This window comes from Stegodyphus dumicola, chromosome 8 (genome assembly GCF_044657685.1).
Source record: "Stegodyphus dumicola isolate Sdum_Otavi_A_Nest chromosome 8, ASM4465768v1".
In the NCBI taxonomy this organism is placed as follows: domain Eukaryota; kingdom Metazoa; phylum Arthropoda; class Arachnida; order Araneae; family Eresidae; genus Stegodyphus; species Stegodyphus dumicola.
In genome coordinates this window covers 99613686-99641419 of record NC_140775.1, presented here as the reverse complement: position 1 = coordinate 99641419, position 27734 = coordinate 99613686, and the positions used below count along the sequence as shown (strand labels likewise).

Below are 27734 nucleotides of genomic sequence, written 5' to 3'. Positions count from 1 at the left end.
AAATATCATAAAATTTTTAGGGATCTCGTCTTTCTTATAAACTTATGAGAAAATGATAAATAAATCTAATTTTTTATTATAAAATCACAAGAATAAACTTCAAGATGATTTTTGCATTTCCAGTGGCATTTAAAGAATTTTTGGTACTGTTCTGTTATCAGGACTGGGTTTAGAAGTGTATGTATGTATGCACATATGCATAGATGTATGTATTCATGTATATAAGTACGGATGTATGTGTGTATACATATACACATATATGCACATGTATGCACATGCATATGTCCATACATGTCTGAATCCGGTCCTGATAACAGAACAGTACTGAATTTTTTTAAATATTTTTACTGTGATTAATGAGAATATTTGTGATTATTGTATAGTCTTAATTGATCCACTTTTATAAAACTTGTAAGTATAATATTTTAACTGATTAAGCTTACAGATAGTATGCTATAAGGTATTATCAAGTGCAGTAGAAGTCCAGAAATCCGCAGAGCTTGGGACCAGAGGTTGTGCGGATTTTAGGATTTTGTGGATTTTGGGACAGGAAAGATAATTCATGTTATTCAAGCTAAAAGTGCAAAATAAATAAGGCGTATTAAATACATTTAATTAAATTATTATATACATTATTACAATAATTTATTATATGCATTAAATTATTATTACATATATAAATTGATTATATATAGGCTTCTCTATTTTTAAATCAGCATGACTCTGCTTCCCCTTTTCTCTCAGGAGCAGTCCTGAAATTGGTACTCCATCACTCGAGCCACTGCTGGAACCACTTGTACGAGATGACATCGAGGTTTCCTGATTTCGCCTCGTGTAAAGATTTCCGGTTTCAAATTCCAGTGTTAAAATCACTGTTGCTGTCAAACTTTAACAGCTTTTCTTTATTTTTCCATATATCATACACGGTCTGTGTTGCAATTCCATATGATTCTGCTGTAAACTGAGGAGTAGCATCTGTCTTTCATCTTTTGCAGAATGTCCACTTTTTCTATTACCGTCAATGCAACGTGATTACGTTTTTCAACGTTGCAAGCAGTAAAATCATGAGTGCATTTTTATCTGTCATTGTATTAAAAAGCACTGATATTTAAAATATTCTTAATTTATCCACAAAATATCTGGATTAAAAAAAAAAAGGGCAGTGCTAAACAATCTCGTGAAATAACAAAGCTCAGAAAGTACAACGTGAATCGTGTACTTGAAGGAAGATTTAAGCGAATCACCTGCTTTTTTTACCTCTATGCTGACTGGAGGGAAAAAACTTTTATTATGATGTCAATAATTTGGTATTTCCATTATGACTCATTTTATTCGATAATTATGATGTCATTATTCGGTAAGTATTTTTTCTTCGATATTTCGTAGTCTATGTTGGGGTTTCGGAAACCTATAAACGGAATGTTTATATTTTGAGAGGCTACGCGGATTTCAGGTTGGCGGATTTTTGGTATTTGATTGAAATAAAATTCAGCTATAAGTTACTGAGCTTTTGAAACTTACTAGCTGAGATAAAGATTATGTTGACTAGTAACTTGTGTAAACATTTTTTACACGAATTGCACTAGAAATAAATTTGAATATATATTATTGATATTATTTACACTTCTGTTTTGGTAACTTTGATTATATTAAATTGGGAAGGTGTATTTAAAGTCCAGTGCAATCCTTATTTTCATTAATTATTATTATTGCTTAAATAGCATAACTGTTTTTTATATATTTCTAGTTACTAAGGAGAGGATTTTTTTTAAAGTTCAGATCCTGGTGCATACCATAGCTACATGATATTATCATGATCTTTTTCCTGTCCGTAACAAATTTTAGCCAGTTTCCCGTGAAAAGTCCTCTTCAAAGACGTATTTCCTATGGTAGCCAAATAGTTTTGGTAGGCTTTGCTGTGGTAATTAAGTGGACAGTCACTCTACAAAATTAATAACATCTATGGATATAATCTCTGATAAATCTCACTGGCTGTCTGTTGTTCATAGTAGTAAATTGCTGATCCTCCCACTGCTCTCATGGAAAATTTCATTTCTAGGTTGCTTCTTTAATACAGAATTAAAATTACACTATTCCAAAATTTGCAGTTCTATAATTTAAAAATAAAGTTTTTGTAAAATAAGTTTTAATTTAAAACTCATAAAATAATTAATGAACTAAAAGTAGAAAAATAATGCATCATGTAGTTTAATGGGAGTAAGATTAAATAATTCTCTTTACAAAATTCATCTACAATTTTATATCACAAATAATAAAAGTGTGGAGTGTCCATGATAAATGTGTAAAGCTTATACTTTTGACAGTGCAACTTGATTATTAGATTTTATTATTCAGTTGCACGAATAGCCTTTGGCATTACAAATTCTTTTTTTTTTAACATAAAAATTTAATTTTTAAGTTTTCCACCCAATGAAAAATAATTATGTGATGCATACCATCCTCATGTCAGTGCCATCACAGAGACAATATTTCAACAAAAGTTATTACAGGCAGTGTTGAAACTAGATATATTTGCTGAAGACCTTATTATCTAGACAGTCAATTTTATCTTCAGGAGATATGCTTTGTTATTATAATGGTTAAAATTGGATTTCCAGTGTATATTAATCTTTATGTTTATGTGTTTTTTTAAAGCCACGTTACATATAAATTAAAATGTAACTATAGAATACTTTTGCCATATGTTATTGTTTTAATAATTATTATGGTATATTTGGTATTTCAGGACACATATGCAAGATCTGAAGGATGTTACAAACAATGTACATTATGAGAATTACAGGTGCAGAAAGCTTGCATCAGTTGCTAATGATGGGAAGTCAGCAAGGATGTCAAATAAGTGAGTTACTTTTATTTTATTTATAAACAACACAGGAAATAAAACTTTCCTCTCACTAAAAATGAAAATTTTGACCTTGTGGGAATAATATTTTTGTCTTAAATTTATTTAAACAAACTAACACATTGGTTGCTTTAAAAATGTTAGTTAATCTCTAAATTGCTTTCACATTCAACTTGCCTGAATTAGCTGTGAATTTTCTTATTTTATAAATAAACTTTTGATATTTTTGAAAAACTTTTAAGGAAATGATGAATTTTCAAGTGAGAACAAATAGTGTGCATTTGCTTTTTTGTTGAATGTTAGTGACTACTTTTTAAACTGCTATAGTATTATGTCTGTTTATAGAATTAAAGAGAAAGTATTAGCACAAAAAACGAAGCAACTTAAACAACTTACATTGAAAGAAATGTTTAATAAAGTAAACAAATAAATATAAAGTTTTTTTTGGTACATTTTGATACCCTTTAGATCATAATTGCTCTTTGTTTCATAAATTATGGTTTCATATTTTTAATTTTATAATTTCTGCATGCCATCTTACCAGATTTAAATTGATGATCTATAATCCGGAATCGCCGAAGTCCCGGCGAGTCCGGATTAAAGACTTTGTAGTGTAATGTATATGATGCCACATATGTTCTTTCTTTTTATTTTTAACAAAAGCAGATTATTGTGTGCATGAATAGAACAAAACTTTTGCACTGTTCACAGCCTTGGTATTACACACATTAATCATCATATATACTGCATTCATTCATTGTATTGGGTTGAGAAAAACTAATTCCAGATTTTTGTGTGCGAAATAGAACTCATTTTTTTCTATAAAAAAGTGAATCAGTCATATATCTTCCATTCCATTTGGTGAACTTTCACCATCTTTCTGTTAACTTCATGATTCCGCACTCTTAGAACTTCTGGTCTTTAGCAGCTGAAAATCTGAACCAAGTGCATTTTGAGGCTATTGTTATTACTAAAATTTTTACCATTTAAGAAGTTTTGTAAACTTCAAAATAAATGATAGTACGATGGTGCAGGGTTTGGGCTGTATACGAGATGCAATATCACTTCCCAACTAAACCTCTAATATTTTTGTACATGTTCCTAAAGGTGTGTGAGGCCTTGCATTGTCGTGATTGAACACAGTTCCTTTTCTATTTGCCAATTCTGTGCTTTTCTGTTTGATTGCATCCTCCAGTTTCATAAGTTGTTGGTAATAAATATCTGATTTGATCATTGTGGTGCTTAGAAGCAGCAAAATACACAGCACCTTTGTAATCCCACCAAATTGATAGCATGATCTTTTTCTGATGTAATTTGACTTTTGATATATGATTTGTGCCAACTCATCATGCTTCAATCATGATCTTTTTTGATTAATGTTACTGTAGACAATCCATTTTTCATCACCAGTGATAATTCATTTCAAAAACGGATCGATTGCATTATTTTTTAAATGCATATCGCAAATACTCATTAATTGTGTTAATTGAATTTGTTTCAGTTCATGCAAAACCAAAGTATTGAGCCTCTTAAAGATAATATGACATCATATGCGATTTTCAATTATTTTATATTATATATTTGACTTTCTTGCACAGTTCTGTTATGATTTGATGCAATTAGGCTAATTTTGTTGTCATCAGTTTCAGGAGTTTGGCCAGAACATTGGTCATCTGAAAGTAAAAAAAATCACTAGAATGAAATTTTCTAAACCTATTCTGACACATACTTTCTGTTAAGCAGTCACATATCTTTTTATCAGTCTCAGTTGTGTTCTTGCTTTGGTGAAAATAAAATATAAAATATGTAGAAAATAATTATTTTTGCACCCCATGTTAAAATTGACCATAAACTAACAGTTGTAAACAAAAATACACAGAATTTGTTTCTGCAGCACCCGAAAAAAAAATTTATAAGATTGACAGAAGAATAACAAAATGAACAGTATGCTAGCTGTCTGTGCAAATCAAAAGTACTTACTTACCAACCCAATATATAAAATATTTATTCTTTTCATGTAGCTTTATCATTAGAGCTGCTGCCGTCTAGTTAGATTTTGTGCCAAAGTTTGTTTCATGCTAAGTGGCATCGAATTAACAAAAAAGTACTCAAATTCTATTTTATGTCCTTTTTATATTAATTGACCATTTGTTTAACCACTGTGAGATCATTTTTTATAGAGGCCGGTGAATTATGAATATGCAATATTTTCACCTTTTAACCCTTAACTGCCACAGTCACATATATATGCCTTGCTCAGCTCATGCGTTAACTTCCCCAAAATACTCTCATGTGCTTTGCGCTGCTACCAATAAAATTATTCGCAAAGCGTTGGAATACAACATCACAATGACCTTAACAGAGTATGCAAAGAAGGATAGTATTGTAGAGAACAGGGGGATGTTTCTGAAATGGTGTACATAATGACTACGTGGTTATTGCATGTGTTTCTGTTTGAGTAAAGTGTATTTTTCTTATTCTGTGTCTTCCGTTTTTGTTTACTTTTGTAGTAGGTGCTTTTTTTTATGAATATGTCTGACAGTGATGACAGTGAAATGGATGATTACTTTCTGTCATCTTCAGTATCAGACACCTCAGAATATGATATTACATCAGATGAAGAGTATTGCGACTGTTCTCTAAAAGATGCTTGATGTTGGGTACGACTTGATATGAAAAACTTGTCTATGGCATCCAACCAATACAGAATACTGATTTTACAAGGTATAACACTGAAACTTGGTATAACACTTAACTGGTCTAAAAATAAATTCACCCAAACTCCATTTTTTGGAATCTTTTTTTATTATGCAAACATCATTTGTATTATACTTACACCTTTTTTTATTATATCATTATTATATTAGCAAGCTCACTACAATATTTCTTCCTATTATTTTTTATTATATCCTTATTCTAAGGATTAAAATTTTTATTTTCATTTTTTCTTTTATTCTTTATTTTGTGAAAGTAAACAGTTTTTAGACAGCAAAACTTGCACATATTTTCCCCTAATACACATAACTACGTTCACTTGTGTAAAAAATGGTGGCACTGCAGAGTGAATCTTATATGTTTTACATGGCAGTTAAGGGCTTAATATTAACTTCAATCGCATAGTAATCATATTATTTTAATCATCTCTTCTATTGCATTATTTCTTCCATAATAGCAGTATTAAATATAGAATCTGGCTGCTTTACTAATTATACCTTTTATATTCTCTTTTTTAAGCACTTGATATCTGATAATGTTATGAAGAAATAAAGTACAATCTGTGCATCCAAGTGTAGTAATGTTGTCCAAATGATATGTGAATAATGCAATATTCACATAACATACCAGCATAAAATTTAATTTATAAATTATGTACACTAAGACATTACCATCAAGAAATAAAGTAATATACTATCGAGTATATCACATTACAGTATCAGCATATTTTCTGTTTCTCTTATACATGAAAAGTAGGGTACTCTGACATTTTAACCTAATCCTCGAAGTTCAAAGAGAGCAATAAAAAATGTGCTTTCCATCAAAGCATTTGATAAACTATGAAATGTTCCAAATCTCATATTCACATTTATGCTCATAGTGCAAATGCGTTGAAAAGACACTTCTGAGCTATTATATTTTTTTGTCTTGTTCTTGCTTGGTATGCATTTTGTAACTTATGAACTATTAATATCTTTAGTAATAGAAAGGATACACAATAAAGCACGGTATGCCTATGTGTATACTGCATAACTATGTGTAAACCTACATGTACGGAGAAGAGAAAGATCTGTTTAGGGCAAAATATATTAATCTTTACATCTTTCATATTTTTATTTGTATAAAAACTCAGAATTGTTTTGTTTTTTTAACTGTCTAAGATTTTATTCATAGTACCTAAAATTTGTTTAACGTGATAATATATGGTATTGAACTTTTTTTTTATTTTACATAAATAATTTATCCATGCATTTCTGCTTATTGAAAACTAAATTTGTGTTGTTTTTATTGTGTGCTGATCCATTTTTTATCAGTTTTTGCCCTCAAAGGATTTTAAATACCTTTATGGTATTTTGGTAAGTTTCGTTTCATTTCATTCCCTGATTTAATAACATAGTTTCAAGTTTTTATGAATATCTTTGATTTGAAAATATGAATGATATTTCCTTTCTCTTATGAAGTTCTGCGTGATAATAGTAACATTCAACTTTCAAGCATATATTCCACGTTGAATATATAGTTAACAGTTATATTCTATAGTTAGCAGTTGAGTTGAATAGATTTATTTATGACATGTTTCTCACATTTTTAGTTTCAAATCACTTTTCATCATTTATCAGATAAGAATCTTTAATATTAATAGTAACATTCTGCATTGATTCCATTTGATAATGATAAAACAAATTAGAAATGGGGTGAATGTAATTTAAATTGTCAAAAAGAGGAAAAAATTTGCCACAATTAAAACGGAAATGTCTAAGGGCAGTATTTTTGAACCTTTCAATCTCGCAACTCACTTGCTTATAATTGCAATCAGCTATGTCAGACACGCAAAAATGTATTATGGGAAAAATAGGAGTATGGAAAGGAATGCATTAAAGAAAATAAAATATATTATTATGTATTGTTATTGTTATTAACAACTAGTAGATAATTATTAATTTGTGATTATGAATAAATGCATGTAATTATACAATAGGAAATGAGCACATCAGAACTTTTTCCAACACATTAAAACAGCACATTTGTCTCTTTAATCACTGGTAGGTTGTGACTCAAAATATAAGAACCAACACACTAATGTTTTGTTTTCCATGCAATGATTTCTGCAGCGTAATAAATGGATGGGGATATTTAAACTGCCATAGGTTTACCTACACAGCAGTGAGAACTAGTTCTTGTTAATCATGTGTAGTAACTGTGAAAGATATGAGAAAACTGGAAGTTCCTCAGGTTTTGGAAGAAAAGATTATTAAGCTTTTAAAGAGCGATCTCAAGCTCCCAGAGTTTATCCATGTTTTATGAACACGATAGGGAATAATGTCTGTGATATATAGGTGAGTGGAGCATGCTTCTACATACATGTAATAGTTCAGATATAGCTTCCTGCATTCGTCATTCAGTGATTTAAGAATCAATATACATCTAACCAAACATCACCTTCAAGAGGGAATAAAGCAGTTTCCAGCATGCTGGGAAATTGCATTATAATGGAGGGTGGGGATTATTTTGAATAATAAAATTATTTTACTGCATTAATGTTAAAAAGGTTAATGAAGAATTTTTTCATATATTCTTTAACTTATAAAAATAAGTGATGATAAAATATTTGTTTTATGTAAGGCTGTCATAGCTGAAATAAGCAATTGCTTTTTTAAAAATTAAAATTTTCTTGCGTATTGTTACTGTATAAAAGTTTTAAACAACACTCCTAGTGGATGAGTTATTTATTGCAAATGATGCCTCACAAATTCAATGATAAACTGCTTTCCCTGTCTTGAAGAAAATTAAAATTTATGAGAGCTTCTCTTATGTGCCATAATATTTTTTTAAATGTATGTTTTGAAGATAACTTTAGATGAAGTCGTTTAAAACTATTTGGCAAAATATTTCAGAATGTTTTTAAAATTTTTATTCTTAGAAAATTTTCTTGTTAAATTTTAATGATGTGTTTTATCAAGGAACCCATTAGCTCAAATGGAAGAAGAACGAAAAGAGCATGAACTAAAGATGAAAAAAATGGAACAAGATTTGGAGCAGCTCTTTGAATTGAAAGTCAGAGAGAAATTTAAAAAACTGAAAGATTCTGAAGCAGATGTAAGAATTACCTGTTATAGAATTTTACTATATGGAGCTGCATACAAAAATTCTTTAATGTTGATTTTTCCATATGAAATTTTTAAAAAACAGACTTCAATATACTATATATTCAATCAAAAATTAGCATTGCAAATCCAAGCTTCATTTGCATTTGATTACGTTTGCATGATGTCATGTAATAATTATAGAAATATCTTCTGTAGAGAGATTATTTCATATTTTGATCTTAAGATTATAATTTGACCGTTGATGCAAGAAATTTATTGCATTTATTGTCGTATTTTCAGAGTAATCAATAATTAGTGAAATTAAACAGGGGAAATTTTTTCCTAATTTTATATCTTGCAAAACATTTTCTGCATGAATATGCATCTACTTAGAAATCAAGCTTATTTTGTTAAATTCTTACAAGTATACAGATTAAATTATCTTTCTGAATAATAAAGTACAACATATTAAGGTGACAGAACTGTTACTTTTTAATCAAAAAGTAATGCAGCTTAGAGATTATACAGCAGCAACATTAAATCAATCATGTTCTATGCCATTGAGACATATTTATCAAGGACTGGGAACTAGTGGCTATTTTTCCATCTTTGTTGGTTCAGTATAAACATTGGCTTAATCTCTGCTAGCAGAGACTCACTAGCTGTTAAATAAATAAGAACACTAAAGGAAAACGCACTTTGTTCCAGGGTTTGTTCCTGATGAATGAGCTAATTGCATGGTGCTTTTGTGAAACATGAGTGATTCATTTTGCCATAAAAAATCCTCCACAAAAGTATCTCTTTTTTTAGGCAGATAGCCCTTGCATACTTTGTGATATTTAACTAATGAGTCTGTCTCTACTGGTAGACTTTTTTTTGCTCTGGTTAAAAGTTCGTAATTGTGCAGGCAGCCTGCTTTTAATGTAGTTTTTGGCATGCCATGTTTTTCTGCTTTCAGCAAACATCCATTTTTAGAATGAAAATAACAGATGTACACAAAAACCATGCAATTTTTAATATAGTGAATTAATAGAGGTTAACACTGGTAGTTCTGTTCAGTTTCCAATGATTGGGTTGTCCTGTCTTTGGATTAATATAGTTTTTAACCTTGTGTTTTGTAATCTTGTGCTTTCCCTTAGATATTTATGTGCAGAAAAATGCTGTTTCTCCCTAACTTAGATAGCTTTATATCCCTAACTGTAATAGTACTTTGCTATTAAACAACGACTTCTGCTCACAAGTCGTGATATTTATTGCTGATACTTGGCTTTATATGTTAATCTATTCGCTTCACAGTAAGGTATTGCAGAAACTTGGACTAAATTGTATTTTGAACAATTGAAAATTCTTTCTTCAGACTAAGCACTTCTTGAGTTAGGAATCAGTCTCTAAATTAGCAATTAGCATACTAATCATATCATTTACCTACAAAACTGTAGTTGTGTTTGTGTTTTACATGGAATAATCTAGTATAATTATGTATTAACATATATCTATCAAGCTGGAAAAAATTCATTGTTATAGCAGAAGCTTACTAAAGTCTCTGAAGCCTGTAAGCAGATGGATTGAAACAATATGTTATTATGAAATTATATGTGTTTTTTATATTGTGCATTATGTAAAGTGCTTTTAATTGTATGCTGTTTGTATGTGCTTGAAAAAATACTAAAATCAAATCAAATTTATCTACATTAGCTTGAACGACGGCATGAGCAGATGAAGAAAAGTCTTGAGGCTCAACGGAAAGAACTGGAAGAAAAGTGGAAGGCATTTGAAGCTGAAAAAGCTAGTTTTGAAGCTGAAAATAAGGATGAAGAATCTCTACGCCGAATGTCTGTTGATGTTAATTCAAAAGAGTGAGTTTCAATTAATTTTTCTCTCTCCCTTTTATATATATAATTTGAGAGTTTGTTGCTGTAATATTTGTCACAAGTTATGCCTGAGTGCATTAAATGCTTACTAACGATACTTCAATTACAACAAAAGATTTCCTTGATTACAAAGAAACTTTTCTCATATAAAAGAGAAGACATATATCATGTCTGTATAAATACCACTTATTCCATAACTTACAAAAATAATGCAAGATTTCAGAAATATTGCAAATGCCTGAAACAGGCTAAATATGGTATGAATTGTTTTTACAAAATAATTACATTAAGAATTTGTACTGTATTAGGAGATGAGGTGAAAATAATCTTGTAATAATTAAATCATTAATTAAAAAAATAATATATGACATAATTAGATATATTAATGTAAATGTAAGTATTATTTGATTTTCTAATCTATATTTTCGTTAATTATGATACATTAATTTACAAAAATAATGCGAGACTTCAGTAGTGATGCAATTGTCTGTAACATGGTAACAAAATGAAAGGAAATGTATTAACAAGATAATTGCCTTAGGAATACGACAATGTGCTAGGAGAAACAAAAAATTCTTCGTTAATTAGTTTCTTAAAAATATGTTTAATGTAATTAGATATACTAATGTAATGTATTGTTTGTATGAAGTACAATGTCCGATGTACAATGAATGTTTGTATGATGTATGTTCGAAGTAATTGTTATATTAATCTGCCATATTCCAATTTTTGTTAATTGATTAATTTCTTTGTAATAATTGTATACCATGTTTTTGTAATTGTATATTCAATATGTTAAGTCTAGAGTTAATGTACAGGTCTTGTTAGGCTAGCATCTGATGCAGGCCAACCGAACGCCCAGTGGGTACAGTAGTGCGGCACAGCAATACTTGTAAAAGCCGCTGACGAAGTTCTGGTGCTCCGTCCACTTTTCCCTGTCCCTGCTGTAATAATTTGATCTTAAATGTATTCACTATGTTCACAAAAGTCCCTATCTGACCTTTATTTTTGCAACCCTTGGTCATAGACATATACTGCCAATTTCAAAAGTCTTTTAAACGATGTGTTGGTATTTTAAAATTTAAAGAAATCCATTTATGAAAAATAAAAATCATAACTTTTTATATGTTCTTCTGTCTCCATATTTAGAAAATTTTTTATTCATTATTAAAATAAAACACAAAATGTGTGCCAACATAGGACTGAAATATTTAATATTAAAATTAGAAATTATATTCAGAAGCTGTACACAAATTGAAGAGTGAAATGTTTGCATTTGTACATAATTAAAAGTAAAATGTCAGTTTAGAAAATTGTTTATGTTAAGAGATTAAGTGGCGACCATTTCTGCATAGATCGTTGTGAATAATATCAATCAGTATGAATTTTTCTATATGGAGATCTTGTTCACAGAATCTTATAGAATTTGCGTTCTATAAAACACTGGCAGACATCAGTATTGGCATGTAGCCAAATCGTAATATTATTTGCATTAATTAAAAAGGAAATTTTTTAAGGAAAATATTAATGAATAGTTAAATATTAATGAATTTTTTGTATGATTATCAGATTTTGATTCTAAAGTAATAAAACTATGAAAATATAGATAACATATTTTTAGACTTTGAAAATTTATAAAGTTCTAGTGTGAAAATTCTTTTTATGTGACAAATGCAACAAAAATATAAATTAAAGGTCTATTAAATCACAAAAAATATCAATAAATGGGATTTAAGGGAGAAAAAATTAACGTTGAATTATTCTAATTTATTTATTAACCAAGCCCTCAGTATAAATTAAAAATTACTTAAAAAATTGCAGATTGTAAAATTTAAATCTGTGTCAATTTTTACTGTGCAGGAGTCAAACTTTTTGCATTTAATTTTTTATAATGGGTATAGAATTTTCCTATATGCATTTATAGGACCAGAGCATTTTATAGAAAGCTACATATATTTCATCATTTTTATAAAACTGATTTCTTTAAATTTAAAATAACTTAAACATGAATATTTCCATCATTTAAAAAAATTTTTTTAAGTCTATAGTATGACCAGTGGTTGCAAAAATAAAGGCTGGGTAAGAACTTTTGTAGGTACAGTGCGATATGGTACAGTGTATGTGCGTACATATGTATATGTAAAATATAAAATAAGAAAATAAATGTCTAATAAATTACTAACTTAATTAGCAATAACTCTTTAAGTTTCTTCTTTAGATTTTTACATGTCCCTCTCTTAGCATTTGCTGTGCAAAGTTTCTCTTGATTGCGTCATTTCTAAATGAATCCATATATATGACTTTATAATGCTAATGGCATAACTAATTCGGAACTTAAACCAAAACTTTTCTCTTAATAAGGAACTTGGACCGAAACCTTCTCTTAATAGGCTGCCATATTGGATAACTGTGAACTTTTGCTTGTAGCTCTCAATAGCTAACAGAGATTACGAGCGAAGCTGCTTCTTTGCTTGTAGTCCCTGCTAGCTATTGTTCTAATCTAAACTAATACTGCATCCATAATGATGATGTGCAAAGAAAAAGAGTATGTGTCCTAAGAATTATTTACCAAGGAATAAAATTATGTATGGAATTCATGGTTATATCTGTCTTTGCGTGTCATCTTTCTAACTATGCAGTAACATTATTTCTTCAGTTTACAGTTATGTTATGTTCTGACAGACTAAAGAGTGCAAAATAAAATAAAAACTTAAATTTAAAAAAAAAGAGTGTAAAATAGAAACAGCTCTCTAAAAATATCCTTATTTTGGTATAGATTTTCACATAATAACTCTTAATAATTTAAGGAATGCCTGATTTAAACTGCTTGTTATGTCAGAAATTCTTGAAATTGCAAATTTTTATTTGCTTCTAAATAAAAGAGACTTATGCCAATTACCTTGAAAATTTATTGAGTTTTGTATGAAATCTATGCCTGTCTACGAATTTTTTAACTTAATTTTAGATTTATGTTAGAAAGTTTTCTTTTCAGTGTAGTTTCTCAGGCTGAAAATATTCAAAGTTGAAAACGTGCATAATCGATGAAGCATTTACACCTTAGCCTAATCATTTGAAATTTGCTAATGGAACGTACATCAACATGCAGTTGTGCAAACTATTTAGCATAAAACATGACATGTAATTTATTGATCATTACACTGAAAGTATCAGTATATTAACATTTGCCATCAATCTGCATAGCTGAAACACATTTGTCCTAAAATAACTGAATCTGAATAACTGAAGCATCTGAAAATGAACTTCTAAATGGCAGGGATATTACAAAATACTAAATCACCAATTTCTGTCTCTCTTGATGAGTTTGAGATTATGTTGAGAAGTATCTAATGCTTTGACATATTGGTTTTCTTGCAAATAAATGAGAAATTAATTTTGTCCAGATCTACTTTTTGATGTAGTGTTAATTTCCATCTTAGAGGGAAGACTGAGCACATTTTAGAATTTTGTAGTTAGAATTGCATACTATTGTTTGGAAAAAAAAAGTGGTAATTTCGTTCAGCCATCTAAATGACAAGGTGTGGCTTCTAGCTCACATTCCACTTCATCTCGCAGATTCTTTGTAGGCTTGAGATCAGAACTCTGAGCAGACGTGACAGATTTTTCGACATCCAGGTCAAGAAACTAGTTTTTGTATGCCATGTATTGCATAAACAGGGGCATGATCAGGCAGAAATAAGAATGGGGCCATGCAAAATGGTTGCCATAATGTAGGCAGCACAGAATAATCAAAAATATATCAGTACTCATCTGCGCATTCGTAATATATCTTACAGGAACCAGAAATTGAGTTCAAATCATGGAAAACAGCCAATCAACAATGGACTAGGATAAATGCCATTCACCTGACATTCTGTTCACCTTCATGTACCCATCAGTTTACCAGATATTGTAACAAAATTTGTTTTTCCATAGCATATGCCATTACTGTACAAGGCTTCAATGTCATTAAGTTTTGTACTTCTGTAAACTATACTTATCTTCAGTTGCAACAATTTTTGGTTTATATAATACTACTCAGTTGTGAAAAATCTGAAATCAAGAACTCATGGCAAGTTGTCATCGTTCTATTGTTAGATCCAGAAGCATTTTGAAATTTGTGCGAATGTTTCTACTGTTTCCATCACGTTCTGTTTCACAACCCTCTTCAGCTTAGGTCTCTTTCTACCATTTGACTATGTTGTGTTTTTTTCCCCTCTTTTTCTACACACTAGAGGGAAAATAAAAGGCTATATATTATTACAAAATTCTTTTTAAAAGCTAGAAAACTTATGCAAGACTATGTATCATGGCAGACTCAAATTTAGAAGAAGAAAGCTATTATGGTTCGCTTTAATGATTTCCCAATATTTAGAAAGTAAGCTCCTGATTCTCTAATGAATTGCAAAGAGAGTTAAAAACTAGAGAACAAATACAACTATTAAGTTGTATATGCATTTTGAGACTTGGCAATAAGATTAAACAAAATCAAACAATATATAAATATTAAAAGGAAGTAGATCAATTATGCAAAGAGAGTTAAAAACTAGAGAACAAATACAACTATTAAGTTGTATATGTATTTTGAGACTTGGCAATAAGATTAAACAAAATCAAACAATATATAAATATTAAAAGGAAGTAGATCAATTATTTTGTTATAAGCTTTTACTTGGTTTACACATGGTGCTGCTGTGTGAAAGAAATTTTGTTATGAGTTTTTTAACCTACTTCCTAATAAGCTGTTGAGTTCAAATTTTGTACAAACATTGTGGGCTGATAACAATGCAGTATGGTGAAATGATTGTTTTAAAATTTGATTTAGATTTTTGTATTTCATGTTTAATTGATTTTTTGATTTTTTGTATACATCTTCAATCAATGAACAAACTAAACAAATCAGAAGTTTACAGTTTGCACCATTGGATACAACAGAAAAAAATATCTTTTTGATGAAAATTGTATTGTAATTTCAGATCTTTGAAAATCTCTCGATTTTTTAGACTATTTAATGCTTATGATTTTAAAATTTCAATGTCTAAAATTGTATTGGATATAAAATTTTGAAAATTTCACAGCTTATAAAACAAACTTTTTGTGTTCTTTTAAAACAAGAATGATAAAAAAAATATTAATTTTCGCTTTTTGAACATTTTTTTTAAAGAAGTTTTTTGTAATCTCAAACAGACAGGGGGAGAAAAATGTTTCATGTGGAAAAATTGCTTTTGAGTTTACCTTGAACTTAATTAATTCAAATAATGATGTTCATTTTAAGTTTTTTAATTGATAATGTGCAATTAAAACTAAAAAACAGAAAATAAGTACAATTTAAAAAAAGGCTTTTATACAATAAACTTTTATTTAACCATTTGTCTGCTACGCGGCGCAAAAGCACTGCCTTTATTTGTCTCAAAAACCGCGACGCAGCGCTTCAGTGTGTCTTTGTTGCTTTATAATACGAAAAGAATTATTAAAATTGATTGATATTTGTCTAAATGAGAGTGTTTTATTTGACAAAATCAAGTCAAAATATGCCCCTCAATTTTTGTGCGTTCTTGCAAGAATTGCTTAGCAGTCAAACGGTTAAAAATAGTTTGGTTTATTTAATTATGGCAAAGCAATCAAGAGCTATCTGCCTAAGGATAAGGAGGACTTTCTAAGGGAAACTGGCTGATATCCATTTTCAGCTTGGTAAAACCCATGAAAATAGCCATGCAGCTAGCCTGTTCCCTGAGATTCGAGCCCAAGCCGAACTAGCTATATTCAGCGACTTTACTGCTCAGTTGCTTGTGGGTTATTCAAAATGAATATAATAATTTAATGCATTAAAAGGAGGAAAAATGTATTACACAATTTAATGAGAATAATAGATTAAATAAATCCTTTCAGAATTCATCTACAATATTGTATCATGGATAACAAAAGTGTGGATGTCCATGAAAATTTAAAAACATAATGGTGTTTACATTTTACAGTGCACTTAAATCAATAGATTTAATTATTTACACATTCCATGCTATTCCTGATATAAAATTGTAGAGGAATTCTGTAAATAGAATTGTTTAATCCATTATTCTCATTAACAATATGATAATTCTATTCTTTCTTTTAGAGCATTAATTGTCATATTCATTTTAAGTAAAAGCTTATAGTATAGAAACTTTAAAAAAAAAAAAAAAAAAAAAAAAAAAAAAAAAAAAAAAACTGTGTTTTATTGTTTTATTTTATAACATAGCTGAAACTTTAACAACGAGCAATAAAGTTAGCAAAATAAATCAACTCATGAAATTAATCCAAATTTTTATTGTACACAATGTTTTAGGTGAAAATATTGTTAAACATTGATCAGCTGAGTATTTTTTCAATTTTAGATCTAGATGTCGTCAATGAACAGCATTTTGAAAGCTTGTAAACGAGATCTTGTATTTATTAAGATTAATAAATACAAGATCTAGTAGTATTAAGTAGTATTAAGTGGCTGACAAAAAAACTTCATAACCTGCAAAAAAGTGGAAAAGTGTGCAAATAATGTGTTTCATATATATGTTTTTATGTCAAGATCATATTGTAATGATATAGTTCTTTTTTTTTTTTTTTTTAAATACGGTATTTAACAAAACATAGAGCAAACTAATCGATACGTATATTTTGTAGTTAATCTCAATTCTACGTGACTGCAGTCATATTATGTATACTTAGATGTGTATTAAATGCATAAGGATCATTTCAGTATTTAGTAGATCCTGCCTGAGCTGCGATAATAGCCTTGCAATGGTCCGGCATATAAGATATCAATTTCTGAATATCATCGTGGCCAATTCCATGGAACCAAGCCCTAATAATGCTTTTCTTTTTCAGAATACTTTGAAAGCGATGTATGATGCAATATGAATGGGGAATGATCTCATATCTTGCTTTGCAGCAATTAAGATAATTTTATATAAATAAAATGATGCATTGGCATTACAAAATATTTGCTAGAGAATGCAGTTTTTTGTTTGCCTGTGTATACATGTAATCATAAGTGAAAATCAGTTCTTATTTAAATTGGTAAACTTAGATTCATTAATTAGAGAAATTGTGTCCTTTGATTGTCTGTCTCCTTTTTCATAATTAAGTTCTAAACGAATTGCCTTTTCTGTCTTGTTTTTGGAACTGAATTGGCTTTAAAATCCTGAATTGAATTGATTAAGCATATCACTCTGTAAAAATTTTGAGAAAGAATTCTCTTGAAGCAAAAGAATCGTGCATCTCTGAGACCAGTGGTATATTAAAGAAAGAAGTCCTCCAAATTAATTCTTCAAGCACACCGTACATTTATCTAAATTATTCTTTTTATTTCATGTATATAATTAATTTTTACATTTTAAGTAATAATTGTTTTATTCTATTAAGTATTCAGAAATATTTTTCAAAAAAAGAAAAAGAAGAATAAATTCTACTGGAAAGAAAAAGTTGTTAGCATAACTAATTATCGATTTAACATGTATAAATTTAAGACTTTTGTCTTTCTTTTTTGTAGTTTTATTTATTGATTTATTTGTAAATTTTTAAAATTATGCTTCATTTACTTAACACAGTTTAAATAATATGTATGTGTGTATATTTTAATCTGTTAAAAGTTTTAGGTAAAATATTTAAAACCTATTGTATGAAAGTAGATATTTTATGAGGATCTTCTTTCTTTTTCTGCAGCATAGCATATGTTTACCTGTTCATGATTAAGACACTCAGATATGCTGCTTTTTTGTTATCCTTGAAATGATTGTGAAATTTCATAATTTAATGATTAGGATTTTTTTATAAAGAGCTTAAAGGAAAAAAAAAAAAGGAATACTAAAATAACTTTCAACTAATGAATTATTTTTGTAAATTAAACAAAATTATAAATAAAAATAAGTAAAGCTTTCTTTTTTATATTTTTTTATTTAGTATCAAGTGATTAAAAATAATATATATTCTTTATTTTTTTAATATTTATAGCTAAGAATTTTGAATTTTTTAAAATTAAATCTATATTAAATTTTCAAATTTTTAAAAAAAAAATTTATTTTATTGTATGTATTGTAAAATTAACAAGTCATGTTTTACTTTTTCAGCCAAAATGATTCAAAAGATAAGAAAAAAGAAAAAAAGAAAGGACTATTTTAATAATAATAATGTATATATATATGTGTCTGTGTGTGTGTTATGGACTTCATATACATTTTATGCAAATATCTTTTCTTGAGCATTTTAATTCTTTAAATTTATCTTGATTGTTTTTGATGTAATAAATTTCTCCTTTAGGATAAAAATTTAAACGTGTGTTTGCACTATGGGCTAAAATGTATATTTTGCCCATTTTTAACGATTTGCTGAATTTGAAGTTAGAGTTATTAAATAGCTTCTAGATTTATTTAAATTTGTTCTTTCATCTTGTATGTTTACTAAGCAGGAATTTTATTTAGTTTTTTTATTATTATTTAAAAAAACTCATTAATTTTGTAATTTTATCTGCCATTGTGACATATAGTCATTTTTAAAAGCTTTTTTTCCTTGTAAATATTTTGCATAGAAATTAAAATACAAACATAATTATTGACACATACCCTGTGAGATTATTTTAACTGTTTTTATTAAGTGTACTAAATTCGCATTTATATTGATTCTGTTATGCTTTTTAAGTGAGTTTTCTGTTTTATCTTGCTTTCTTTGTTAAGGATATATATACTCATAATTATCAGCTTTTTAGACTGAGTTGTTCTAAAATTGTTCATTTATTTGTTGTTATCAAACTGCCTATTTGGGACCAATCTATTCTTCATCAATCTCCCCCCTCCATTCTTTTTGCCTTCTAGAATCAGAAATATAAGTCATTGGTTTTAACAAAAAGAAAAAGATATGTATGAAAATTATTAAATTATTTGAAAATTGAAAACTTAAATAATCATTGCTTAGATTGTTTAAAATGTTACACTATTTATTCTTTCGTATGAACAAATTTATGTATGTGCATTTGAATTTTAAAATTTTGTATGATTAATTGTGATAAAAGCATTTTATTACATTAAATATGTAAAAACAAATCTGAATGCATGCTAAGTGACCATTTTGTGTTGATTAAATGTAAAAGTATGTTTTGTGCTATTTGTGAGAAAAGTCACATAGCACTCTCTAAAAATGTTTAACTTATTTTATGTTTTAGTTATGTAGCAAAATCATTAGGAAATTATTTCTAATTAAACAATAATGAAAATAATATAGTTTCGAACAGTATTGTTACACTTGCCATCTGATACCTTATTAGAATTAAATTATTGTATAATAAATTATTAGGAAATAATCTAATATTTATGAATTATTAGTTTGTGCAATCTAATATTTATGAATTATTAGTTAAAAGTTGATCCAAAAGTCAGTGAAGATTAAAGGAATAAACTGTATTTCAGTGAATCTGCTATGAACATGATGCAATTAGTATAAAAATGGATAGCATTAAAAGTGTTCTATAAAGGAAGTTTGTTATGTAAATTTTTCAATTGTAATTGTAACCATCAGCTGTCATTTCATTGCAGAATATGAAATACCTAAAAGTTGAATGTGGCAGCCATAGTTTTTGAAACATTTTGTGATACTTCAGTCCGAATAAAATAAATATAGGAATCCTTTGATGCATGCTATAATTTTTTAACTAAAAACTCTGGAAATTGAATATTATGATCCTAGAGACGAGTAATATATGAATTAAAAAAAATCTACTCTTGCCCATTGTTCTGTGGGTGGTGGTTGCACTATGAAACCAGCCCGCATCTAGCACTTTAAAACTTACTGAGGAAGTAGGAGGGGGGAAACGTGCCTTTTTCTTGCATATTTCCAATAAATGACGAAATTTACAAATTTAACAAAATGTATATTAATCTTGATCTATGAGGTTTCTTCCTTATCCTACAAAATGTACACTGCCCAGATCTTCTAAATTTCACTAATTTCTAATTAAATGTCCAGTGTTATTAGTTTCTTTTCATCTGGCACATGAAATTTGTGGTTTTTTATGTTAATGGAAAGGGGGGCTTGGTCTTTTTGGCTTTGGTAGGGATCATTCGTTTCCCATTCATATTTATTTTATTTGTATTTTGTCCCAAAATATTTAGAAAATTGTTTTAATTTAAATAAAACTTTTATGCGATTTGTATTTTTAATTATAGCAAAGTATATTTACATTAAATTTAAACCACACCAAATAATTTATAAAATCGCAATACTAGCTTGGGAAGCAAGTGTGTTGAGGTCAGAGAAAAATCTCTGGAAAACAAAGACCTTTTCACTGGGCAGGTGCATGTACTATTTAGTAATAAAATAACTCTGTGGTTTCAAAGCACCTTATCTATATCCGGGTAAAAATAAACATTCCTATTTGAAAAGCAAGCAAATGCCATTGTGAAGAGCAGTGGTTTCAAGGCGCGACCACCAAGCCTCTACAGCAGTGCTCCGCAACCGGTGTGCCATGAGTAGGATATAGGTGTGCCGCAATCAAATACATGTATTTGACATTTTGCAATTTTTTATCATGTATTTAATACACAATGACAACTTTTTTCCTTAATAATGTCTATTTTAAATGTTTTTATATATTTCACTGTTGTGTGTGTGATTGTAAATGTGTCAGCATTTGAATTTTTTCAGCACTTCCTTGATAACTCGGAACTCTTTGGTGTGCCACGAAATTCCAGAAAGATTTTTTGTGGGTCGCAGGTGAGAAAAGGTTGCAGAGCACTGCTCTAGAGGATTGTGAGCATCGTGACACAATGCTCTAGTGGTGGTCGCGCCCTGAAACTACAAAACAAATGCCATAAATATAGATAGTTTTTTTTATATATGCAGTTTAATTATTGCAATTTTTTATTGTTTACGATAGAAATCATGATGTGCAATGAATAACTTTTGAAATTTAAAGATTTTTTATATTAATAAAGTTATTTTATCTCATTGAAAATTAATTTTAAAAGGCAGCCGATTTGAAGTACTAAGACTTAAAACATGTATGATTCTGTAGTCATGTTGTGTTATTTAGAGGTAAAGGATCAGTAATCAATTGATTTTCACTAAAAAATTGTGGAAAGAAGAGGAGAAAAAAATTGGAAAATTGGTGGTTTCATGGTGTGACCACCGTGTGTCAAAGGGTTAAACACATGCTATCAAATACCATTTTTTAGTAATATTGTTGCATTAAAATTTATAAAAATAGTGCTTAATAATTTTTAATTAAACTCTCAGATGTATTAAATTTATTAGACTAAAAGTTGATTTTATCATTATATATCAGTTTAAATATTTTATGGATGGCTAATGTGAAAAATACATTCATATTGGATGCCATTGTGCACAGCTATATAAAGCATTGATCTTTCTTCTTGATTCCTCCCATGAAGAACTGTATTTAAACAGCATATATTAGCTAGATTTGTACAATTACTTGTTTTACACTTTGTTTGTATAAACTTCCATTTATTAAGATAATATCTCGAAATAAGAATAATAAAATAATAAAGTAGTGTATTTCAAACAACTAAATCATATATACCAGTGTTTCCCAACGTGGGGCCCATGCCCCACATGGGGGCAATTCGATTGTTAAGGGGTGGCGAATCCGAAAATGGAGTTTTTCGAAAACAGAGTTTAAGGGGAAAAGGGATGTTCAAATTTCCAAATTTTCTTCACGAAGTTGAAAATTTTCAAAATTTCATAGTTTATTCCCCAAAACAAAGAATAATCTAAGTGATGTATATGTAAAAAGTTCTTAAACTGTGGTACATTTTAAATATTTTATAAAGAATTTTTGCTGCAAATATAGACATTTAAATGATTAGAAATTTCTTCCTAAAACCTATAATTCAAGTTTTTTCCGTGAACATTTCAATTTTTGAATATTAAAAATTACGTAAGTGTTAGGTGGAGAATACGAATTTTAGAGAGGATTAGGTGGGGCATAGCATAAAAAAGTTTGGGAAACACTGATATATACCAAATGGTAAGAAATCCTATGACTAAATAAAAGCGATCATGCATAAGGGGTAAAATGAGATTAATAATAAACCATAATGAACATTTTTGAAGATGATATGGTCTGAAACAATCTGTTTTAATTCAGAATAATCCCTGTTGTTAAAAGTTTTGTTCCCAAAATTAAAATATTAATGTGTTTTAAAATATAATGTAATAATTATGTAAATGCTTACATCATTTGCATTATACAGGAATCATATATGAGAGTGATTAATTTTAATAGGATGCAGTTAAGACTGATTTATTATAAGCAGTTACTGTTTTTAAAACAGAAAGGGGATGTGACCCAATTAAAATAGAAAGCTGGGGGACAATTGCAAATTAAAGTTAGTATTTTAGTTTACATATTTTTTGTATCTTACATATCTACATAAATACTTGTAATCTACTGAAATAGTCTGTTGTCATAAGATTTATGAATACCCCACAATTCACAAATAATTTTTTAAAATACATTTTTAAATGTCCATTTGATTTTCTTTAACTGCTATAATTAAATAAGCATTTAATTTAATAATAAGCATAAGTAATATGGGTGTGAATAAAAACTTATCACCACATGCCAAAGTAACTCTTTGAGTTAATATTAGGAGTATAAAAAATCATATACTTCATTTTCTAACATCACATTGTTAAGGAAACAAAATTCATGTGAACAAGACAATAGGCCTATTTTTAAAATGATGCTTCTAGAAAGCTAAAACGTGCACTAAATGAATTCTAGTTTTCTTTGCTATGGAATTTGAAATAATCATAAATACCTGTGCAGAGTGTTATTAAAAATTCATTTATTATCTTCGCATAAAGTACTCTGAAATCAATAAAATGTTTAATTTTTCTTGTAAAGCACTTCTATTGATGCTGGTATCCTTAAGCAAAATGCCAGTTCAGGCAACACTGAAAAAAATGAAAAAAGTACAAAACTAGAGTATAGAAAGATTTGTATTAGTGGATCAGTAGTTGCTATTGTGAATGAATTGATTAGTTACTAGGAATGCTGTTTGTTTGCGAGTGAACTGTAAGCAATGCCCACCTACTTGAACTTTATGAAGTGACAAAAGTGAACTAAAATTTGTTATTCCACTTTAAAGATTCCTTTTACAATTTTTATCTTTAATACAAATATTTAGTAGTTTATGAAATAATACAGATTCTTCGTAAAAAAATTCTGCTTCACCATATCACCGAGTTAAGTGACATTTTCAGCACTTTGCTTTTCTGACTATGCCAATTAAAAATGAGCATTTTAAAAATTTATTTATATGATTTAATTTTTTATTGTTATAAATAAAGAAAATATGAGGCAATATACTACATATGTTTTAATAATTTTCATGCATACAATACTTAGACTGGCCTGTAGTTTTCAGCTAATATTGTCTCTAAGCGTTAATGGGGAAACAGTTCAACTATATTAATGTACTTTCTTTAAAAACATGAACAGAAGAGAAGCATGCAAAAATGAAACATAAAATTAGCAAAGCTCTATCAAGGATAGTGCTTGGTGTAGATTTAGTCAAGAACTAGGGATCTTGACTAAATCTATGCCAAACACAAGGTTGTTGCTTTGCTAATTTTATGTATTTTCGTAAGTTGGTGATCATTTGCTTAGTAAGTATTTTTTCCTAAAAAATAGACTAAATGTACTGGTGTTATTTTAATTATTTCTTTAAGGAATTTTATCTTAAATCAGACGAATTATACAAATAAAAAATTTCTTTGTTTAAATTTAATGCTATAAAAATAAGATTGAGTGTTTAATGTCCTACCCAAATGAAAAATTAGTTTTACTGTTTGGTCGAAATAGAAATTGGTTATGTGATTAGGAAAAAAAAAATTTCATAGTTTAATTTCATTGCCCCCCTAAAAGTGCTTTGTATTTGTTTCACAACAATAAAGTCATGTTAAACGTATAAAAGGTTGTGGTTAGTCCAAATATTTGAAGTATGTTATCATTAAGTCATTTTACTCCATGTTGACACTTTGTAAAATCTTTTGTTTAAAATTTTGAGCTTATCTGTTAAAAGAATTGTATTTAAAAGATCTGATTTTCGAAGTATATATTTAAATTTGGAAAAGCGGTGTTATTTTTTTTTTTTTAATTTTAAATATATGTTTGTTATTTATTATTATTTCAGCTGTGTTTTTATCCACACAGCAATGGTTCTCAAATTTTTCTGATATACAACTTTTGTTTATTTTTATTTGGTAGATAAGTAAAATTTTACTTAAACTGTGGAATAAAGTAAAATATATACACACATATACTAAATATTATAGTTATAGAATAAATCAGTAAATACAGACTATGACAATTTACTGGGTAATTAGTGAGAGGGTTCTACTTATTTATGTTTTCATGGTTCATTAGTTTTTGAGATTATGATTTTGAGGCACATATGTCTGAATTGACTTTTATTAAAATATCAGTGCCATTGTAAGGTTGCCTTCTCCCCTTATAATTTTAAATTTAGAATTCACATGGTTCACTTTCAACCCTAAATAAATAAATAATAAGGTAAAATATTGTCTTATAAAAGTTTTAAGAGATGGTTAAGTAAACAGTTATTTATTGGTGAAGTTAAAGCAACAGTAATGAGTGTAATATTCATAAATTTGCAAGACTAGCTTTGAAGGTTTAAATATTCATTTGAAAAACCTACAGAAGTACATTTGCACTCCTGCAGCTGAAGAAAGTTCTATATCTAAACCTTTAAAATTAGTCCTGCAAATTTATCAATATTGCACTGATTTTTGTTGCCTTAACTCCTCCAATAATTGTTATTCAGTGTATCAGTTTATTTAGAAATAGGTTTTGAACATTCCCAAGCCATCATATATTATCATTTCATACCAACATCGCTCATAATTAAAAATAATAGAAAAGAAAATGATGGTATAATAAATACATAACCATGTAAGTGATATATTGGTATACAACATGATTTTCATCTAAAATTCAAAAAGGGAGAAAGCATCCTGAAATCCGTAAAGGTAGTAGTGATGATGAAATGTACTGATTATCAAAGATCCAATACTTAAATATATAAGGTGTATAGTGTAGGGAAAACCAGACAACAATCAGCTTTGATATCTTAGCATAATTTTCATGCTGGGGATTATTGTGCCTATAATTTTAATACCTTCCTGAGCCAATATTGAAAATTTAAATTTAGTTTTTTTTTTTAACCAAGAATGCCTCTTGGAAATAAGATGATGTTCTTAGTGCTGAAACTGATGCTGTTTTCTATCATTTAATTCTTCACAGGTGTTCATAATATCTTAAACCCTTATGCAACATAATAATTTGTCATAATACTTCATATGCATTCAATTAACAAATGCTGAATCGTACAATTGTTTCTTTTTAAAAGTGAAAATCCTCCACAGATTTCTTTAATGAATCAAAAATGATACCAAGTTAGATTTTGCTTGAAAGCAGAATTTTGCAGAAAGAATATTCATAGGAAATGCCTGTTTCCTTCGATGAAAGATTTTATTAGTTTATTATTGACATAAAAATATATAGTAGATATCCCCCCAATTAATGTAATAATTGATAGAGGTGAGTGAAACAAGGCAATCTGAACTTTGAAAATGGATTAAATTCAAACATAGATTGACATTTAAAAATTAAAAGAGAAATTCTTAAACTATATAAAATATGGTGTTTTAAATTTACACAAAAGGCATATCTTTGTACACATACATAAGTTGACCAGATCTTTCATACCCCAATCTAGGACAACACAATTCTGATAACTTAAATGCACATGCGAACATAAGATAACATGTACACATACAAAATTTTGTTTTTATTAAATTCTCTTTCTTACATTATTTAATTTTCTTTCTTACATTATTTAATTCTGTGCCATAAATGGTCCCATGTTACATCAAAATTGTTTATTGCTGTGTATTTTGTTCGCATTGTATTTTTTGGTTCATTTATGTGTACTTTTTAATCTAATGTTCTGCAATATTTAGTAGTAGTCATAAATTATAGTTGATAAATGTTCACTCTACTGTTCCTAATAGTGTTCATATTTCATAAGTTATATTTATTTTTGAGAATTAATTTTTCATGGCTTTGTATATAAGCTAAATTATTTTAAAACATTTATGTGTAATACATATATTTGTTATTTCTCCATTAAAAATCTGGCAGTTCAGCAGAAATGAGTAATTTTACCACTTTATGAAATTGAAAACTGCTATGTGTGCAATATGTAGCTTTTTATTTATTTTACATTTTTAGATAAAATCAATACAATGCACATAAAGTTATATGTATTTGAAATGTTACAGCATTGTTTAAGTACAGTGCTTTGCAAGTGACATAAATTTTTTATTCAAATTTTAAATGATTGATTTTCCAAGTTGTTTTATCAACACTTTAATTTATTACTGCTCACCAAAATGTATTTCGATGTTCATTAGAAACTATCGAGCCTATGTCGTCCAATATTCAAAAGAGTGCTATTTTATGCATACATTATGTTCTGTTGTAATAACTTTTATAAAATTTTCAAAGAATGGTTTTAGATATGTAACCGAGTGATTGAATCTCTTCCATTATACCATATAGTTGTATTAATTCTTTCATTTATCGTAAAACATTTTATAGCTTTTTAGAAATTTAGTATGATTAATGGAAAATTTAGCTTTAAGTATAATGTTGTTTGCAATAGAAATTTGTAATTTTTAGTATAAGCTTATTAACCTTTGTTAATGTTGCTTGAAATCTGCCAAAGTAAGTTAGCAGCAAGCCCAATATGGCAGCAGTTTATATAAGAGAAGAAAAGTATTTAAGCTATTGTGTAATGCTCCACAATTTGTTTTACATCCATTTTAGTATATAAATATTTTGTATGTTTGTAAAACTGTATAATAAATACATCACATATCTTTATTGTTCTTCAGACATCATTTTTTGTTATAAAAGGAAGGTGAATTTATTGAATAGACAGACATATAAACTTTCAGTTATCCAGTTTATATGAGTTTATAACAAAATGGATCAGTTTATAACGAATATATGTCTAACAGCATCATGAAATCTAAAGAATATATCTAAGTTTGTCATTTCTCCCAAGCAATCTGCTTAAATTTTCTGTTGATCTTACCTGTTTTGATTAGTAATTCTCAGACGTGTAT

At 28.3% G+C, this 27734-nt stretch overlaps 1 protein-coding gene across 6 annotated transcripts in view; it reads left to right on the top strand.

The window, feature by feature from the left end:
- The window catches only part of LOC118182320 (septin-7-like), a 176184-nt gene extending 148695 nt beyond the window's left edge, over positions 1-27489 (top strand). For 4 of the 6 annotated variants that reach the window (XM_085822163.1, XM_085822164.1, XM_085822167.1 and 1 more), the window contains 5 exons: positions 2747-2860; positions 6892-6933; positions 8539-8674; positions 10360-10520; positions 18632-27489. In XM_085822163.1, the coding sequence (XP_085678289.1) occupies positions 2747-2860; positions 6892-6933; positions 8539-8674; positions 10360-10520; positions 18632-18683 (505 nt within the window). In that variant the 3' untranslated portion in view covers positions 18684-27489. Of the gene's footprint in view, positions 1-2746; positions 2861-6891; positions 6934-8538; positions 8675-10359; positions 10525-18631 lie in introns of those variants that run through there. The other 2 variants (XM_085822165.1, XM_085822168.1) reach the window with 2 other exon arrangements.
- The last annotated feature ends 245 nt before the right edge of the window (positions 27490-27734 follow it).